At 32.5% G+C, this 13,360-nt stretch overlaps 3 protein-coding genes across 3 annotated transcripts; all 3 read left to right on the top strand.

Annotated features, from left to right (window-relative positions):
* The first annotated feature begins 120 nt into the window (after positions 1-120).
* On the top strand, positions 121-2,578 carry LOC7491596 (uncharacterized protein At2g39795, mitochondrial). The gene is made up of 4 exons (XM_002315377.4): positions 121-561; positions 1,113-1,450; positions 1,906-2,179; positions 2,304-2,578. The coding sequence occupies exons 1-3, from the start codon at positions 265-267 to the stop codon at positions 2,084-2,086; spliced, it is 816 nt and encodes a 271-aa protein (XP_002315413.2). The 5' UTR covers positions 121-264; the 3' UTR covers positions 2,087-2,179; positions 2,304-2,578.
* Positions 2,579-10,270: 7,692 nt separating this feature from the next.
* On the top strand, positions 10,271-11,770 carry LOC7469512 (uncharacterized). Its single transcript, XM_002315378.4, has 6 exons — positions 10,271-10,636; positions 10,708-10,789; positions 10,881-10,947; positions 11,039-11,209; positions 11,303-11,363; positions 11,459-11,770. Exons 1-6 carry the CDS (start codon positions 10,378-10,380, stop codon positions 11,629-11,631), a joined length of 813 nt encoding a protein of 270 aa, XP_002315414.2. The 5' UTR covers positions 10,271-10,377; the 3' UTR covers positions 11,632-11,770.
* On the top strand, positions 11,657-13,289 carry LOC127905874 (uncharacterized). Its single transcript, XM_052456506.1, has 3 exons — positions 11,657-11,664; positions 12,840-12,972; positions 13,052-13,289. Exons 1-3 carry the CDS (start codon positions 11,657-11,659, stop codon positions 13,271-13,273), a joined length of 363 nt encoding a protein of 120 aa, XP_052312466.1. The 3' UTR covers positions 13,274-13,289.
* The last annotated feature ends 71 nt before the right edge of the window (positions 13,290-13,360 follow it).

The following is a 13,360-nucleotide window of genomic DNA, read 5'->3' as shown; positions in this document are numbered from 1 at the left end:
TTTTTAATTAAAAAGAATAAAAAACGATACCCAAAATAAGTCTCGACAGGGTTGCGAATCTAACATGTAATAATTCCACTTGGTTTTTTCTTAACCTAGCATCATTGGGTAAGTCCCGAGTTGATAGGATCCCAGATAGATCCAACGGGCTGGGCCATGCTGAATAAAATTGCCTTTTTAGGCAAAATAAGATCGCTTATCTACTGGGCTGGACTAAATTGCCCTCTCTAATTGAATCCTCACAAGCCCACTATCTAAGCAAAAATGGGTAAAAGGGGTCGGGTTACGATCCTCTTTCTTTCTTCCTTTTCTCTCTGTTTTAGTTTTGTTCTACACAAGGAAATACAAAGCTTTGAGATTTGCTCTGATTTGAAAGGAAGTGAAAGAAAAATGTGGAAGAGAGTGTTAAGAGAAGCTACCGTCAGGCAGCCATGGAGTATGATAGCAAGTAAGAGATGCTTGTCATCACCACCAACAAGCAAATCCGCCTCTGTGGACACACTGTTGCTTCGGTATCTGAAAGAACACTATGTTGAAGTCTCCAAGATGAACCCTCCTCCTGTAAGTAAACACAATCTTTACTTAAAATAACCTTTTTGGGTATTTTTATTTAAAAAGTAAAACCCTTTTTTTGTTATTGCTCTGAATGGAACCCCACAAAGGGTTTAGGGTTTTAGATAGAGAAATGCTGGCACATGTTAGTTTGACTACTTTTTTGGATTAAAAATGGTGAACCCATCCTTGTTTTTTTTTTTAATGATTTTTGGCTATTTTTGTTTTGATTGTGAGTTTTTGTTGAGTAAAGTTTGTGACTTTAGGCAATTTAAGGAGCTGAAGTCACCTTTTTCCTCAATGTTTGAAGTTTTTGAGGTTGTGTATATCTATGTACATGCTTGCATGTCTGTTTTTATGGAGCGGAGTTTGTGAATTCAGGGAATTTAGAAAGCTGCTTATGTCGGTCTCTACATACATGCTTGTATGTTTGTTTGTCGGATTAGAGTTATGTTTGTTGTTGTGTATTGAATTGGGTTTTATGTGTATAAATATGTGAAAGCGTGTGGGATAGAGTTTTTATTGGCTAATTTGATTGCTTGAAATTGAATTTGTTGTAGAAAATGAACCCTCCATCTGAGTTTTCTATAGTAAAAGGTGCTTTGGATGGGAATGGTCCAGTTTTGACTCGCACCTATGGGAATGAGGAAATTAAACTCTCTGTAATGAGGATGGCGTATGCTGTACCTGGTGGTGGGGAGGACGATGAAAATGACGAGGACATGAATCAGTTGTTCCTTCATGTGGATGTCTCGAAGCCTGGACAAGATAAATCTCTGCATTTTCTATGTGGACTTTATCCGGATGCACTGGGAGTTCACTCTGTTTCTTTGAGGCCAAAGCTTGACAGTGCTGATTTTCTTGAGGTTACAGCTACATACAGTGGTCCGCAGTTTGCGTAAGTTTCTGTTCTTGTTTCTCTTTACTGGTCGATCATTCAAAAGTTTTTCAGTAATAATGTGTGTTAAAGTGTCGGAAAACAATGAGGCATATGATGATTAAAAGAGAATCAACTTCTATTTGGATGATGTGGATGATGTGACTGATTAGAGGAACTTCTATTTGCCCTCTTTCCCAATATTCTGATTTAAACTATCGGAAAACAATGAGGCATATGATGCTTAAAATGGAATCAACTTCGTTGATATGTGGATAATGTCACTGAGTAGAGGAACTTCTGTCTACTCCCTTTCTCTTGGGATAAGTACTTTCCTTTGGCTTGCATTAGCATGTACTAGGATGCTGCAACTGAAACCATTCTATTTGTTTTTTTTTTTCCCGTCATTTCCTTAGAATAACTTCGATTTAATTGATTTGAATGTACACTTTGACAAATTGGTCCTTCATTGACAGGGAACTTGATGAAAGGATGAGAGATGCATTCCACGGTTTTATTGAAGAACGAGGTGTGGATGAGAAGCTGTTTAATTTCCTTCAGGCATGGCTGTATGTGAAGGAGCACCGGAGTCTTATGCGTTGGTTTAAAACAGTGGGCATGTACATCAATGAAAATAAGCCAGCTAAGAGTTCTTAATATTGTCATAAGGGGTTTCGTAAAATGATTTATCTGCAAGCGAAAATGCTAGACTGCTACCTGTTGATGGCATATCTGCTTTATTACTAGCTGGTGAGCCGTGTTGTTTAAACTCTTCAGCTTCATAGTTCTGTTTCTGTCTTGAAGTACAAGTATCATAGCTGTTTTGTCAAGGAGATGACATTTTCATGTTTGAACTGTTTTCTTTCTCTATTAGGTGATTCATTACATGGGCAAAGATGGGCAACATTCTTCTCGGACATGCTTATTTTTAAGTGCTTTTGCAGTTTGATTAAATATTTTCTTCACAAATTTCTTCGTTTCTAGAGGAAGATTGTTTGGTGTGAAGTAGAGGATTTGATTCTGGGCTCAAATTGCTCGAGTAGCTTATTGCTATGTATACCTCCACTGTAACACTGTCTTCCCGTTTCGTATCTTATAACATGTTGCACTTTGCCATTTCAAAATCAAAGCTGATGGAAATTTTCATAATGAACTCTGTATTCTTTAGCTTTGCAACTCAAACTAAACACAAATCTTCAAAAAAGAAAAAGAAAAAAGATGATCCCGATATTCTTTGAATCCACTTGGGACAGGAACTTTCATGGCTTACGCAATTGAATGTCTGCTATGTGGTTTGAGGTTTTGTGGGCGTAGGAAGTAGTTGCATATGCATTAACTTGCCTGAGTCGGAGTTAACAAACAGACATGGATAGAACAATATTTCAAGAGCCCATCCAAGGGGTTTCTCCTCCACAAACCTAGTGCGATTAATTTTGAGGCTCTGCGTTTAAAGGGAGAATACCAATAGGATTCTTGGCTATGTATTCAGTAAATAGGTTTAGCCGATGAAAGCCAAAAGAAACTTGTTCAGAATAATTAATCGTGGATTCATGATGCTCTGGAAACTCAAGAGTCGAAATATGAATTGGAATGCCGAAAATATTCTTTCTAAAAGAAATCAACAGTCCCATGCTATGAATTTAGACTTGGGAATGAAATAATCTTTATTGAAAATGAAAATCCATTAGTGAAATGAAAGCCAGTTATCATTTATTAAATGTTAGTAAAACTACAGTTAACATTGGATATTGTCTCATGATATATATATATATATATATATATATATATATATATATATATATATATATATATATGGGACAGAAAGGATATATAAAATAAAAATCCACTTAAAATTACAGTGATTTTTTCATTAATTTTAATGATTGTAGCTGTGATAGGTAGGAGAATATCCAAATGGAAACCTATTTTGTTAGAGAACCCAGTTGAGAATTTCGGGGAAAATATGTCTTTTGCCCTTGTTTTTACATTAAGACAACAAATTAAGGATTATATTTGACAACAATAAGAAAATCAGACGTCTAAATAAACGCTTACTATTAATTCCATAAATAACAGAAGAAAATATTAGAGTTTCAATAACCATCTCCCTGAAAAAATAATAACTAATTAATCAAATCAATTTTTCTTGGATTTCTTTATTGGACATCTTTTTTTTTTAATTAACGTGGATGTCCGGGCCAGCTTACGCGCACCTCGACTAATTCCACGGGCCCTGAAGTTAACGACCATGTAAACCTCCAGTGGCTATCATATGAGCAACCATAGGGCTCGAACCTAAGACCACAGAGGGAGCAAAGCACCTCGACTAATCCCACGGGCCCTGAAGTTAACGACCATGTAAGCCTCCAGTGGCTATCATGTGAGCAACCATAGGGCTCGAACCTGAGACCACAGAGGGAGCAAACCCCTTAGTCCCGATGATCAACCTCTCTTATTTCTACAAGTATAGCTTGTTTGTCAGCACAGCGAATCCCACAACTGGCCGCATTAACAAACAATACTTAAAAAAAAAACAGAGATAGGATATTTATGTTGCCACCATGCTTTACCAAAGGTGGCAAAGTTCCTGGTGGAACGAATTTTACAAGAATACTAGTTACATGACCCGCGCGATGCCGCGGATCAATTTTTTTGATCTAAATGTGTTAGGTCTTTCTGCAAAGCTATACTCAAGAGTCTTAGTTTGATTGCAAGTTTGATCTAAGAGTAATATTTATAATATTAATAATAACATTAAACTTGCATGACCCAAGTTTGAGTGAGTTTGGCTGTAATACCAGACCTAATAGCCTTGGATGTGGGTCTGACTGCAAATTCATGTCATAAAAGTGAGATATTAAATAGATTAATTAAAAATAAAAAAACAAAAAAAAACCAACAAAAAGAAAAAAACTAATGAAAAAAAGAAAAAAAATCTGAATTAATTGGGTTACCCTTCAAAGCAGATTAACCCGTCAAACCTTGGATTCGTGTCGTGAAAGTTTGATAACTAAATAGAAAAAAAAAATTAACGGGTTACCCATAATTAATTGGGCTAACTCGTTAAACCAGGTTAGCCGGTCAAACCCGGAATCCGTGTCATAAAAGTTTGATAACTAAATAGAAAAAAATTGAACATTAACAAACTAAATTAAACAAAAAAAATTAATTAAAAAAGAAAAAAATCAAAACAAACAAAAGACATCAGTCTTTTCACCGTGGACTGCACTGTGGAGTCCACAGGCAAAAGCATAAAAATAGCAAAAAAGCAAAAAAAAAAATTTCTTTGATTAGCCAAACCTAAGATAACTAAATAGAAAAAAAGGCATCAACCAATAACTAAATAGAAATTTTTTTTCATATTAATGAACTAAATTGAATAAAAAAATATTAATTCAAAAGAAAAAATAACAGAAAAAAAAACTTATAAGAAGAAAAAAACTAATGAAGAAAAAGAAAAAAAATCTAAATTAACTGGGTTAACTCGTCAAACCTAAGATCCGTGTCATGAAAGTTTGATAACTAAATAGAAAAATATTTAATATCAACAAACTAAATAAATAAAATTAATTAAAAAGAAAAAAAAGAAGACATCTGTCTGTTCATCGTGGACTGCACTGTGCAGTCCACATTGATAGGCATAAAAAGAAAAAAAAAGCAAAAAAAAAAAAAAAACTAAAGGCATTAATCTTTTCACTATAGACTGCATACAATATTAAAAGATGAAATCGGAAGAAAAAAACTAATGAGAAAAAAAAAAATCTGAATCAACTGGGTTAAACCATCAAACCTAGGATCTATGTAATGAAAACCTGATAATTAAACAAAACAAATTTAATATTAAGAAACTATAGAAAAAAAAAAACTAAAAGCATAAGCTTTTTCATTGTGGACTGCACCGTGCAGTCCACAGTAAAAGGCTTAAAAAGAAAAAGGAAAAGGAAAAAAAAAACAAAGGCATACGCCACGGGTCTTTCTGCTAAGATCTAAGAGTGTTAGGTCTTTCTGCAAAAATATACCCAAAAGCTTTGGGTCTAGCTGCAATACTTGACCCAAAAGTAATATTTATAATATTAATAATAATATTAAACTTACATGACTTAAGTTTAAGTGAGTCTGACTACAACACCGGACCCAAGAGCATTGGATGTAGGTCTGGCTATAAAGTCGTGTCATAAAAGTGTGATAATTAAATAGATTAATTAAAAAGAAAAAAAAACCATTAAGAAGAAAAAAACTAATGAAGAAAAAGAAAAAAATCTGAATTAACTGTGTTAACCCTTCAAACTAGGTTAACCCGTCAAACCCGAGATTCGCATCATGAAAGTTTAATAACTAAATAGAAAAATTTTTTTGACGGGTTTACCAGAATTAATTGGGTTAACCCGTCAAACCAAGTTAACCCGTCAAGCCTGGGATATTAACTGTGTTAACCCTTCAAACTAGGTTAACCCGTCAAACCTGAGATTCGCATCATGAAAGTTTAATAACTAAATAGAAAAAAAAATTTGACGGGTTTACCAGAATTAATTGGGTTAACCCGTCAAATCAAGTTAACCCGTCAAGTCTAAAATACGTGTCATGAAAGTTTGATAATTAAATAGAAATAAATTTAACATTAACAAACTAAACTAAACGAAAAAAATTAAAAAAAAGAAAAAAAATCGGGTTAACTCGTCAAACCTGATAACTAAATAAAAAATTTTTAAAATTAACAAATTAAATTAAACAAAAAAAATTCATTGAAAGAAAAAAAAGGAAAAAAACATTAAAAAAAATTTACTTTTTAATGTATGTTATAATATAATAATAATTATAATAATATAATTATGAGGAAAGTTAAAAGGCGTGGGAAAACTACAGTAATTTCACACGTCTTTTAGAGTATTACTAGTTACATGACCCGCGCGATGTCGCGTGTCAATTTTTTTACATAAAAAATATTAAAAAAAGCTAAAATCTAATATTTATAATAACATTAAACTTGAATGACCCAAGTTTAAGTGAGTCTAGCTGTAATACCAAACCCAATGGTCTTGGATGTGGGTCTGGCTGCAAGGTTGTGTCATAAAAGTATGATAATTAAATAGATTAATAAAAAAAAACCAACATGAAGAAAAAAACTAATGAAGAAAAAGAAAAAAAATCGGAATTAACTGGGTTAACCCGTCAAACCTGAGATCTGTGTCATGAAAGTCTGATAACTAAATAGAAAAAAATTTAATATCAACGAACTAAATAAAAAAAAAAGTTAATTAAAAAGAAAAAAAAAGGCATCAGCCTTTTCATCGTGGACTGCATACAATATTAAAAGATGAAATCTGAAGAACAAAACTAATGAGGAAAAAGAAAAACAATTTGAATCAACTGGGTTAACCCGTCAAACCTGAGATCTGTGTCATGAAAGTCTAACAATTAAACAGAAAAAATTTAATATTAAGAAACTAAATTAAAAGAACAATTACAAAACAAAAAAAGAACAAAAAAAAAGACAAAAAAAGAAACTAAATGCATCATCTTTTTCACTGTGTACTGCAATGTGCAGTCCACAGTAAAAGGTTTAAAAAGAAAAAGGAAAAAACAAAACAAAACAAAGGCATACGCCACAGATTTTTTTTTCTTGAATAAAAAATATAAAAAAAAGCTAAGATCTAAGAGTGTTATGTCTTTTTGCAAAAATATACTCAAGAGCCTTTGATCTAGCTACAACGCTTGACCCAAGAGTAATATTTAAAATATTAATAATAATATTAAACTTACATGACTCAAGTTTAAGTGAGTCTGGCTGCAACACTGGACTCAAGAGCCTTGAATATGGGTCTGGCTGCAAGGTCGTGTTATAAAAGTATGATAATTAAATAGATTAATTACAAAGAAAAAAAACAAAGAAAAAAACCAACAGGAAGAAAAAAACTAATGAAGAAAAAGAAAAAAAAATTATAAACTGGGTTAACCCGTCAAATCTTGATTCGCGTCATTAAAGTTTCATAACTAAATAGAAAAAAAATTTGACAAGTTAACCCATAATTAACTGGGTTAACCTGTCAAGCTCGGGATACGTGTCATGAAAGCCTGATAATTAAATAGTAAAAAAATTAACATAAACAAACTAAACTAAATGAAAAAAATTAAATAAAAAGAAAAAAAGAATAAAATTCCGGGTTAACTCGTCAAATCAGGTTAATCCATCAAACTCGGGATTCGTGTAATGAAAGTTTGATAACTAAATAAATTTTTTTTTACCATTAACAAACTAAATTAAACAAAAAACATTCATTAAAAGAAAAAAACACAAAGAAAAAAGCAAAAAAAAAAATCATAAAAGCATAAATAAATAAATAAAAACAAAAAAAAAATTTAAAATGAAAATAAATAAATAAATAAATATATATATATATATATATGTTATAATAATAATAATAATTATTATTATTATTATTATTATTATTATTATATTATATTAATAATGGGGAAAGTGGGGAAAGTTGAAAGTCGTGGGAAAGCTACAGTGTTTTCCCCACGCCTTTTAGAGTATTACTAGTTACATAACCCGCGCGATGCTGCGGGTTAATTTTTTTTATATAAAAAATACAAAAAAAAACTAAGATCTAAAAGTGTTAGGTCTTTCTGCAAAGCTATATGCAAGAATCTTGGGTTTGGTTATAATGCCTGACCCAAAAGTAATATTTATAATAATAATAATAATATTAAACTTGCATGACCAAGTAGGTCTAGGTCTAGCTCTAATACCAGACCCAATAGCCTTGGATGTGGATCTGGCTGCAAAGTTATGTCATAAAAGTATGATAATTAAATAAATTAATTAAAAAGAAAAAAACCAATAGAAAGAAAAAAACTAATGAAGAAAAAGAAAAAAAATCTTAATTAACTGGGTTAACACGTCAAACCTTGGATTCGTGTCGTGAAAGTTTGATAACTAAATAGAAAAAAAAAATTGACGGGTTAACCCAGAATTAACCGGGCTAACCCGTCAAACCAGGTTACCTGTCAAACCCGGGATCCGTGTCATGAAAGTCTGATAACTAAATAGAAAAAAACTTGAACATTTAACAACCTAAACTAAACGAAAAAAATTAATTAAAAATAATAAAAAACAAAAACAAACAAAAGACATAAGCCTGTTACTAATAAGGAAAAAGAAAAAAAATCTGAATCAACTGAGTTAACCCGTCAAATCAGGTTAACCCGTCAAACCTGGGATTCGCGTCATTAAAGTTTGATAACTAAATAGAAAAAAAATTTGATGGGTCAAACGAAAAAAAATTAACAAACTAAACTAAACGGAAAAAAATGATTAAAAAGGAAAAAAACAAAAAAAAATCAGGTTAACTCGTTAAACCAGGTTAACCCGTCAAACCCGAGATCCGTGTCATGAAAGTATGATAACTAAATAATTTTTTTTTTCACATTAACAAACTAAATTAAACAAAAAAAAATTCATTAAAAGAAATATAAAAAAATGTGAACATTAACAACCTAAATTAAACGAAAAAAATTAATTAAAAAAAAACAAAAACAAACAAAAGACATAAGCATATTACCAATGAGGAAAAAGAAAAAAAATCTGAATCAACTGAGTTAACCCGTCAAACCTGGGATTCGCGTCATGAAAGTTTGATAACTAAATAGAAAAAAAAATCGATGGGTCAAACGAAAAAAATTGATTAAAAAGGAAAAAAACAAAAAAAAATCAGGTTAACTCGTCAAACCCGAGATCCGTGTAATAAAAATATGATAACTAAATAAAAAAAATTTTACATTAACAAACTAAATTAAACAAAAAAAATTCATTAAAGGAAAAAAAAACACAGAAAAAAAAACAAACCCATACGTGAAAAAAAAAAAAGGAAAACAAAAACGAAAAAAAAAAAAAAAAAGTCAAGTGTTTTACTGTGCACTGTGTGCACAGTGATACATTACATGTAAAAAACAGAAGAAACAAAAGGGAAATAATGGGGAAAGTAAAAGGCGTGGGGAATAGGAAAATAATGGGGAAAGTTAAAAGGCGTGGGGAAAGCTACAGTGTTTTCCCCGCGCCTTTTAGAGTATTACTTAACCCTTAATAATGCATAACGCAATAAAAGCTTATTGGTGAAGGAAAAGTTTAATCTATAGACTTGAAAAAAAAGCTATGAAACGAGAACTAGAAATCACTTCATGATTTTTACCGTTTTATGGTCTCAACAAAGACTATATGATCATTTTAGAATTTTTTAAAATGAACTCTGCATTCTTTAGCTTTGCAATTCAAACCAAACACTCACCTTCAAGAAGATTTAGATGAACACGCATGCATGACGGGGAAATTGCTTCGATTTAGCAATTGCACGGGACAATAATAAAAAAGCATGCAAGGTAACGTATAAAAAATGTATTTCATTATTCCAGATATATTTTGAATCCACTTGGGGACACGAACTTTCATGGCTTAAGCAATTGAGTGTTCTCTAGCCTCGTGTGGTTTGAGACTGTGTGAACAGCAAGTAGCTGCACTTCACAGACAGACAGACAGACAGATATGTATTGGAAACTAGTACGATTAATTTTGAGGCTAAAATTAAACTTGTTAAGAATCATTAATCATGGATTCATCGAAATATATATTGGAAACATCGAAATTAATATTCTCTCTCAAAAAAAAAAAAATACAAAAAATAAACATTCCCATGCTTTGAATTTAGACCTGGGAATCAAGTAATCTTTATTGAAAGTGAAAGTCCCAACAGTGTAATAAAAGCCCGTTACTATTTATTAAATGTTAGCCAGGGAGTGTTTTCAAAAGTTGCAACCTAATTCAACTATATATATATATACACACCCAAGCACCCCAACCACAAGCACCCCAACCACAAGCACCCCACTACAACATCATCCTAATCCTAATCTCAATCTTGTAAATCATCACAACTCACCACATTAAGGTTAAGATGGCTGAAGGAAAGAGCACAGACAGTAGCCTGAAGCTCAAGTCAGTTATCAACGATGATGACAGTAAGGACAATGAAGAAGATAAGGGAGATTTGCCTGATGATCTTTCACTGGAAAAAATAAGCCTTAAAGTTCCGAAAAAGAAACTCCTCATCCTTTGCCTTGGCGGGCTACTATGTCACAGGGTCTGCATTAGACGCGGTTCCGGTAACGTTCAGACAAACCGCCGTCCTGATGCCTCGTATGGAAGCTTTAAAGGTGAATGTTTTAATCAATCTGCAGAGTTTTTTCTTTTTTTGTTCTTACTAGGTATATTCTCTTCTGATCAGTTTACAAGAGGCCATTCTGCGATGATTTTGTGAAATTCTGCTTCGAAAGATTCGAGGTTGGAATCTGGTCTTCTGCTAGAGAGTGAGTAAAAACATATCTATTTTTCAGTAACCTTTAATGTTGAATATTGATGTCCTGTCCTAACCATGTTTCTTCCTGCTGTCTGAAACAGATGGTACATGAATGATGCTCTTGATGGTGTTATGAGAGGTTTCAGGTCCAAGCTGTTATTTGCTTGGGTAAGTATATGGGTTACCTTTCTTGCTTTATATATCTTACAATCTTTTTTCAGGGATCATTCCTGTCTTATTAATGATGTTCTTTTTTCAGGACCAAGACAGATGTACTGATTCAGGGTTCAAAACCTTGGAGAACAAGAAGAAGCCCATCTTTCTTAAGCAATTTAAGCAGCTCTCTGCTCTTTCATGGTGCAAGGGGCAAGATACTTCCTTGAACACTTTGCTGATTGATAATGACCCCTACAAGTCTCTTCTAAATCCTGTAATAAAACTAACCATCACCTCTTACTTAAATTAAAATAGTTTGTTAATTTGTTGACTTCGATGATTCTGTCCTGCTTGTCCATTTTTGTAGTCCCACACCGCGATTTTTCCTGACGAATACACGGTGGACTGTGCTACTGATTCTGCTTTAGGTAAGTCCTGCTGCGTACCATCTGTTCTTATAGGATTGATTGATATATATTATTAACCATACTAATTATATAGTTACTGATTCAATTTGGATTAGGTCCTGAGGGTGATCTTCGGGTCTTCTTGGAAGGCCTGGCTGATGCTAAAGATGTTCCATCCTATGTGAAGGACCATCCTTTTGGGAATCCTGCAATCACTCCCTTGCACCCTGACTGGGATTTTTACTCCAAGATTGTTCGACGCCATAGCAAGGAACCGATCGTGAACTAGCAAGGATAATTTTCAAAGAATAACAATGGAGATGTTTTTATATTTTATATATGCTGTTGCTTATTTTTATGTTGTTTGGTGTTGAACAAACCTACAGTAATTCTGTTGCCTTAATCCATATGTTTCATATTTTGTTAAAGATTATATATATATATATATATATATATATATATATATATATGTTTAATTAATTATAGAATTTGGCAGACCTCCTGTTCGATCGATGTTTAAATTTTCTTGATCGATCCACTTGTAAATCCTAGCAGTAGCAATTTTTTTCATAAAAACTTAAACAACATGCATTAATTAAGGACTTTGTCCAGAGATATCCGACAACGTTTTGGGGTTTTCCGGTAATTTGAAGGAAATACTACTAAACAAAAAAGGGTAAAAACGAAGATTAATTTAGTTTTAATTATTTTTCCTTTCAAAATATTAAAATGACAGGAATTCTTTTATTATGTTCAAGAACTTGTGTTCGCTGGAAAATAATTTTTTTAAAAATAATAAAAGAAAATATAACTTTATCGATATATATAACCATTAATTTCTTTAAAAAGAAAAAAACTAAATAAGATAAAATTCCCAATGGATTGCTTTGATCAACCCCTTCTGCTTTTACAAGTAAAGGAAATAAATCTCTGCTTCTTAATTAAGTTTTGAGAACTTTCACACTTGCTTTTCCAAGAGAGGGATAGAAAGGAAGAGAGAAAATAAAAGAAATATTTTTTTATTTTAGATAAAGATATTTCTTTATTTTTTATGGGTCCTAAAATTGTTTTTTTCTTTCATTATCCATCTTTTTCTTGAAAAAAAAATATATTCAAAAAGTAGCCACTGATCACTCGTACTTACTTTCTAGACACCATAATTGTTTTTTTTGTTAATTTACCAAGACAACGAATTTTACAAGAACAACAGCATTCAACTACAAGCTTATTGGTGGGAAAAAAAGTTATAATCCATAAAAAAGTTAAAACATTCAACATTCAACTAAAAGGCAGGGTTTTTGCCTTTTCGAGAACCAATGTTTGGCTCGGACTCTTACTTTTCCTTTACGTTAACTTCTCCATGAAGCAGAGTTCATGTTTTCCACAAGATATTTCTGTATCTGCAACTATTTTTCTAACCTTTCCAATATACTTTTTGACCCGGCCGAGACAATATAATTAATGTTTCTTAACCAGCGTGCCTTAATTTTGAGCAAGCCCAATCTTTTTCAAGGAGTTGAAGAAGCTATGGGACAACGAGTCCTCTAATCTTCCATGGAGAAAAGGGCAATATTCTTCATCAAACACAATACTGATTGATGATAAACCTTACAAGGCACTTCTAAATCCTGTAATAGCCAGAACTTCAAAATCAATTGTTTAAGTTGCTCAACTTGATTCAAATCTCATTTGTCTGTTTTTCCTTTTAGCCTTCCACGGCAATATTTCCCACCGAATACAAGCCGGACCAACTGGATGATGCTACTTTAGGTCCAAATGGTGAGCTCCGACTGTACTTGGATGGCCTGGCAAGAGCAGCAGATTTCCCTGCATATGTGAAGGAACACCCTTTTGGACAGTCTGCTATAACAGCTATCCATCCTGACTGGGATTTCTACTCCAACATCATTGACAGTTCCCAGTTTAATTAATTATAGAATTTGGCAGACCTCCTGTTCGATGTTTAAATTTTCTTGATCCACTTGTAAATCCTAGCAGTAGCAATTTTTTTTAAAAAA

This window comes from Populus trichocarpa, chromosome 10 (genome assembly GCF_000002775.5).
Source record: "Populus trichocarpa isolate Nisqually-1 chromosome 10, P.trichocarpa_v4.1, whole genome shotgun sequence".
Taxonomy (NCBI): Eukaryota; Viridiplantae; Streptophyta; class Magnoliopsida; order Malpighiales; family Salicaceae; genus Populus; species Populus trichocarpa.
This window is presented reverse-complemented; position numbering and strand designations above follow the sequence as displayed.

What these genes read in the sequence shown, in the direction of transcription:
- LOC7491596 (XM_002315377.4), top strand. Translation starts at nt 265, where the DNA reads ATGGGTAAAAGGGGTCGGGTTACGATCCTCTTTCTTTCTTCCTTTTCT. An exon ending in CCAAGATGAACCCTCCTCCT is followed by an intron (nt 562 to 1,112) that starts GTAAGTAAACAC and finishes AATTTGTTGTAG; the next exon opens with AAAATGAACCCTCCATCTGA. An exon ending in TACAGTGGTCCGCAGTTTGC is followed by an intron (nt 1,451 to 1,905) that starts GTAAGTTTCTGT and finishes CTTCATTGACAG; the next exon opens with GGAACTTGATGAAAGGATGA.
- LOC127905874 (XM_052456506.1), top strand. An exon ending in ACAAGGCACTTCTAAATCCT is followed by an intron (nt 12,973 to 13,051) that starts GTAATAGCCAGA and finishes TTTTCCTTTTAG; the next exon opens with CCTTCCACGGCAATATTTCC.
- LOC7469512 (XM_002315378.4), top strand. Translation starts at nt 10,378, where the DNA reads ATGGCTGAAGGAAAGAGCACAGACAGTAGCCTGAAGCTCAAGTCAGTT. An exon ending in CTCGTATGGAAGCTTTAAAG is followed by an intron (nt 10,637 to 10,707) that starts GTGAATGTTTTA and finishes TCTTCTGATCAG; the next exon opens with TTTACAAGAGGCCATTCTGC. An exon ending in CCAAGCTGTTATTTGCTTGG is followed by an intron (nt 10,948 to 11,038) that starts GTAAGTATATGG and finishes TTCTTTTTTCAG; the next exon opens with GACCAAGACAGATGTACTGA.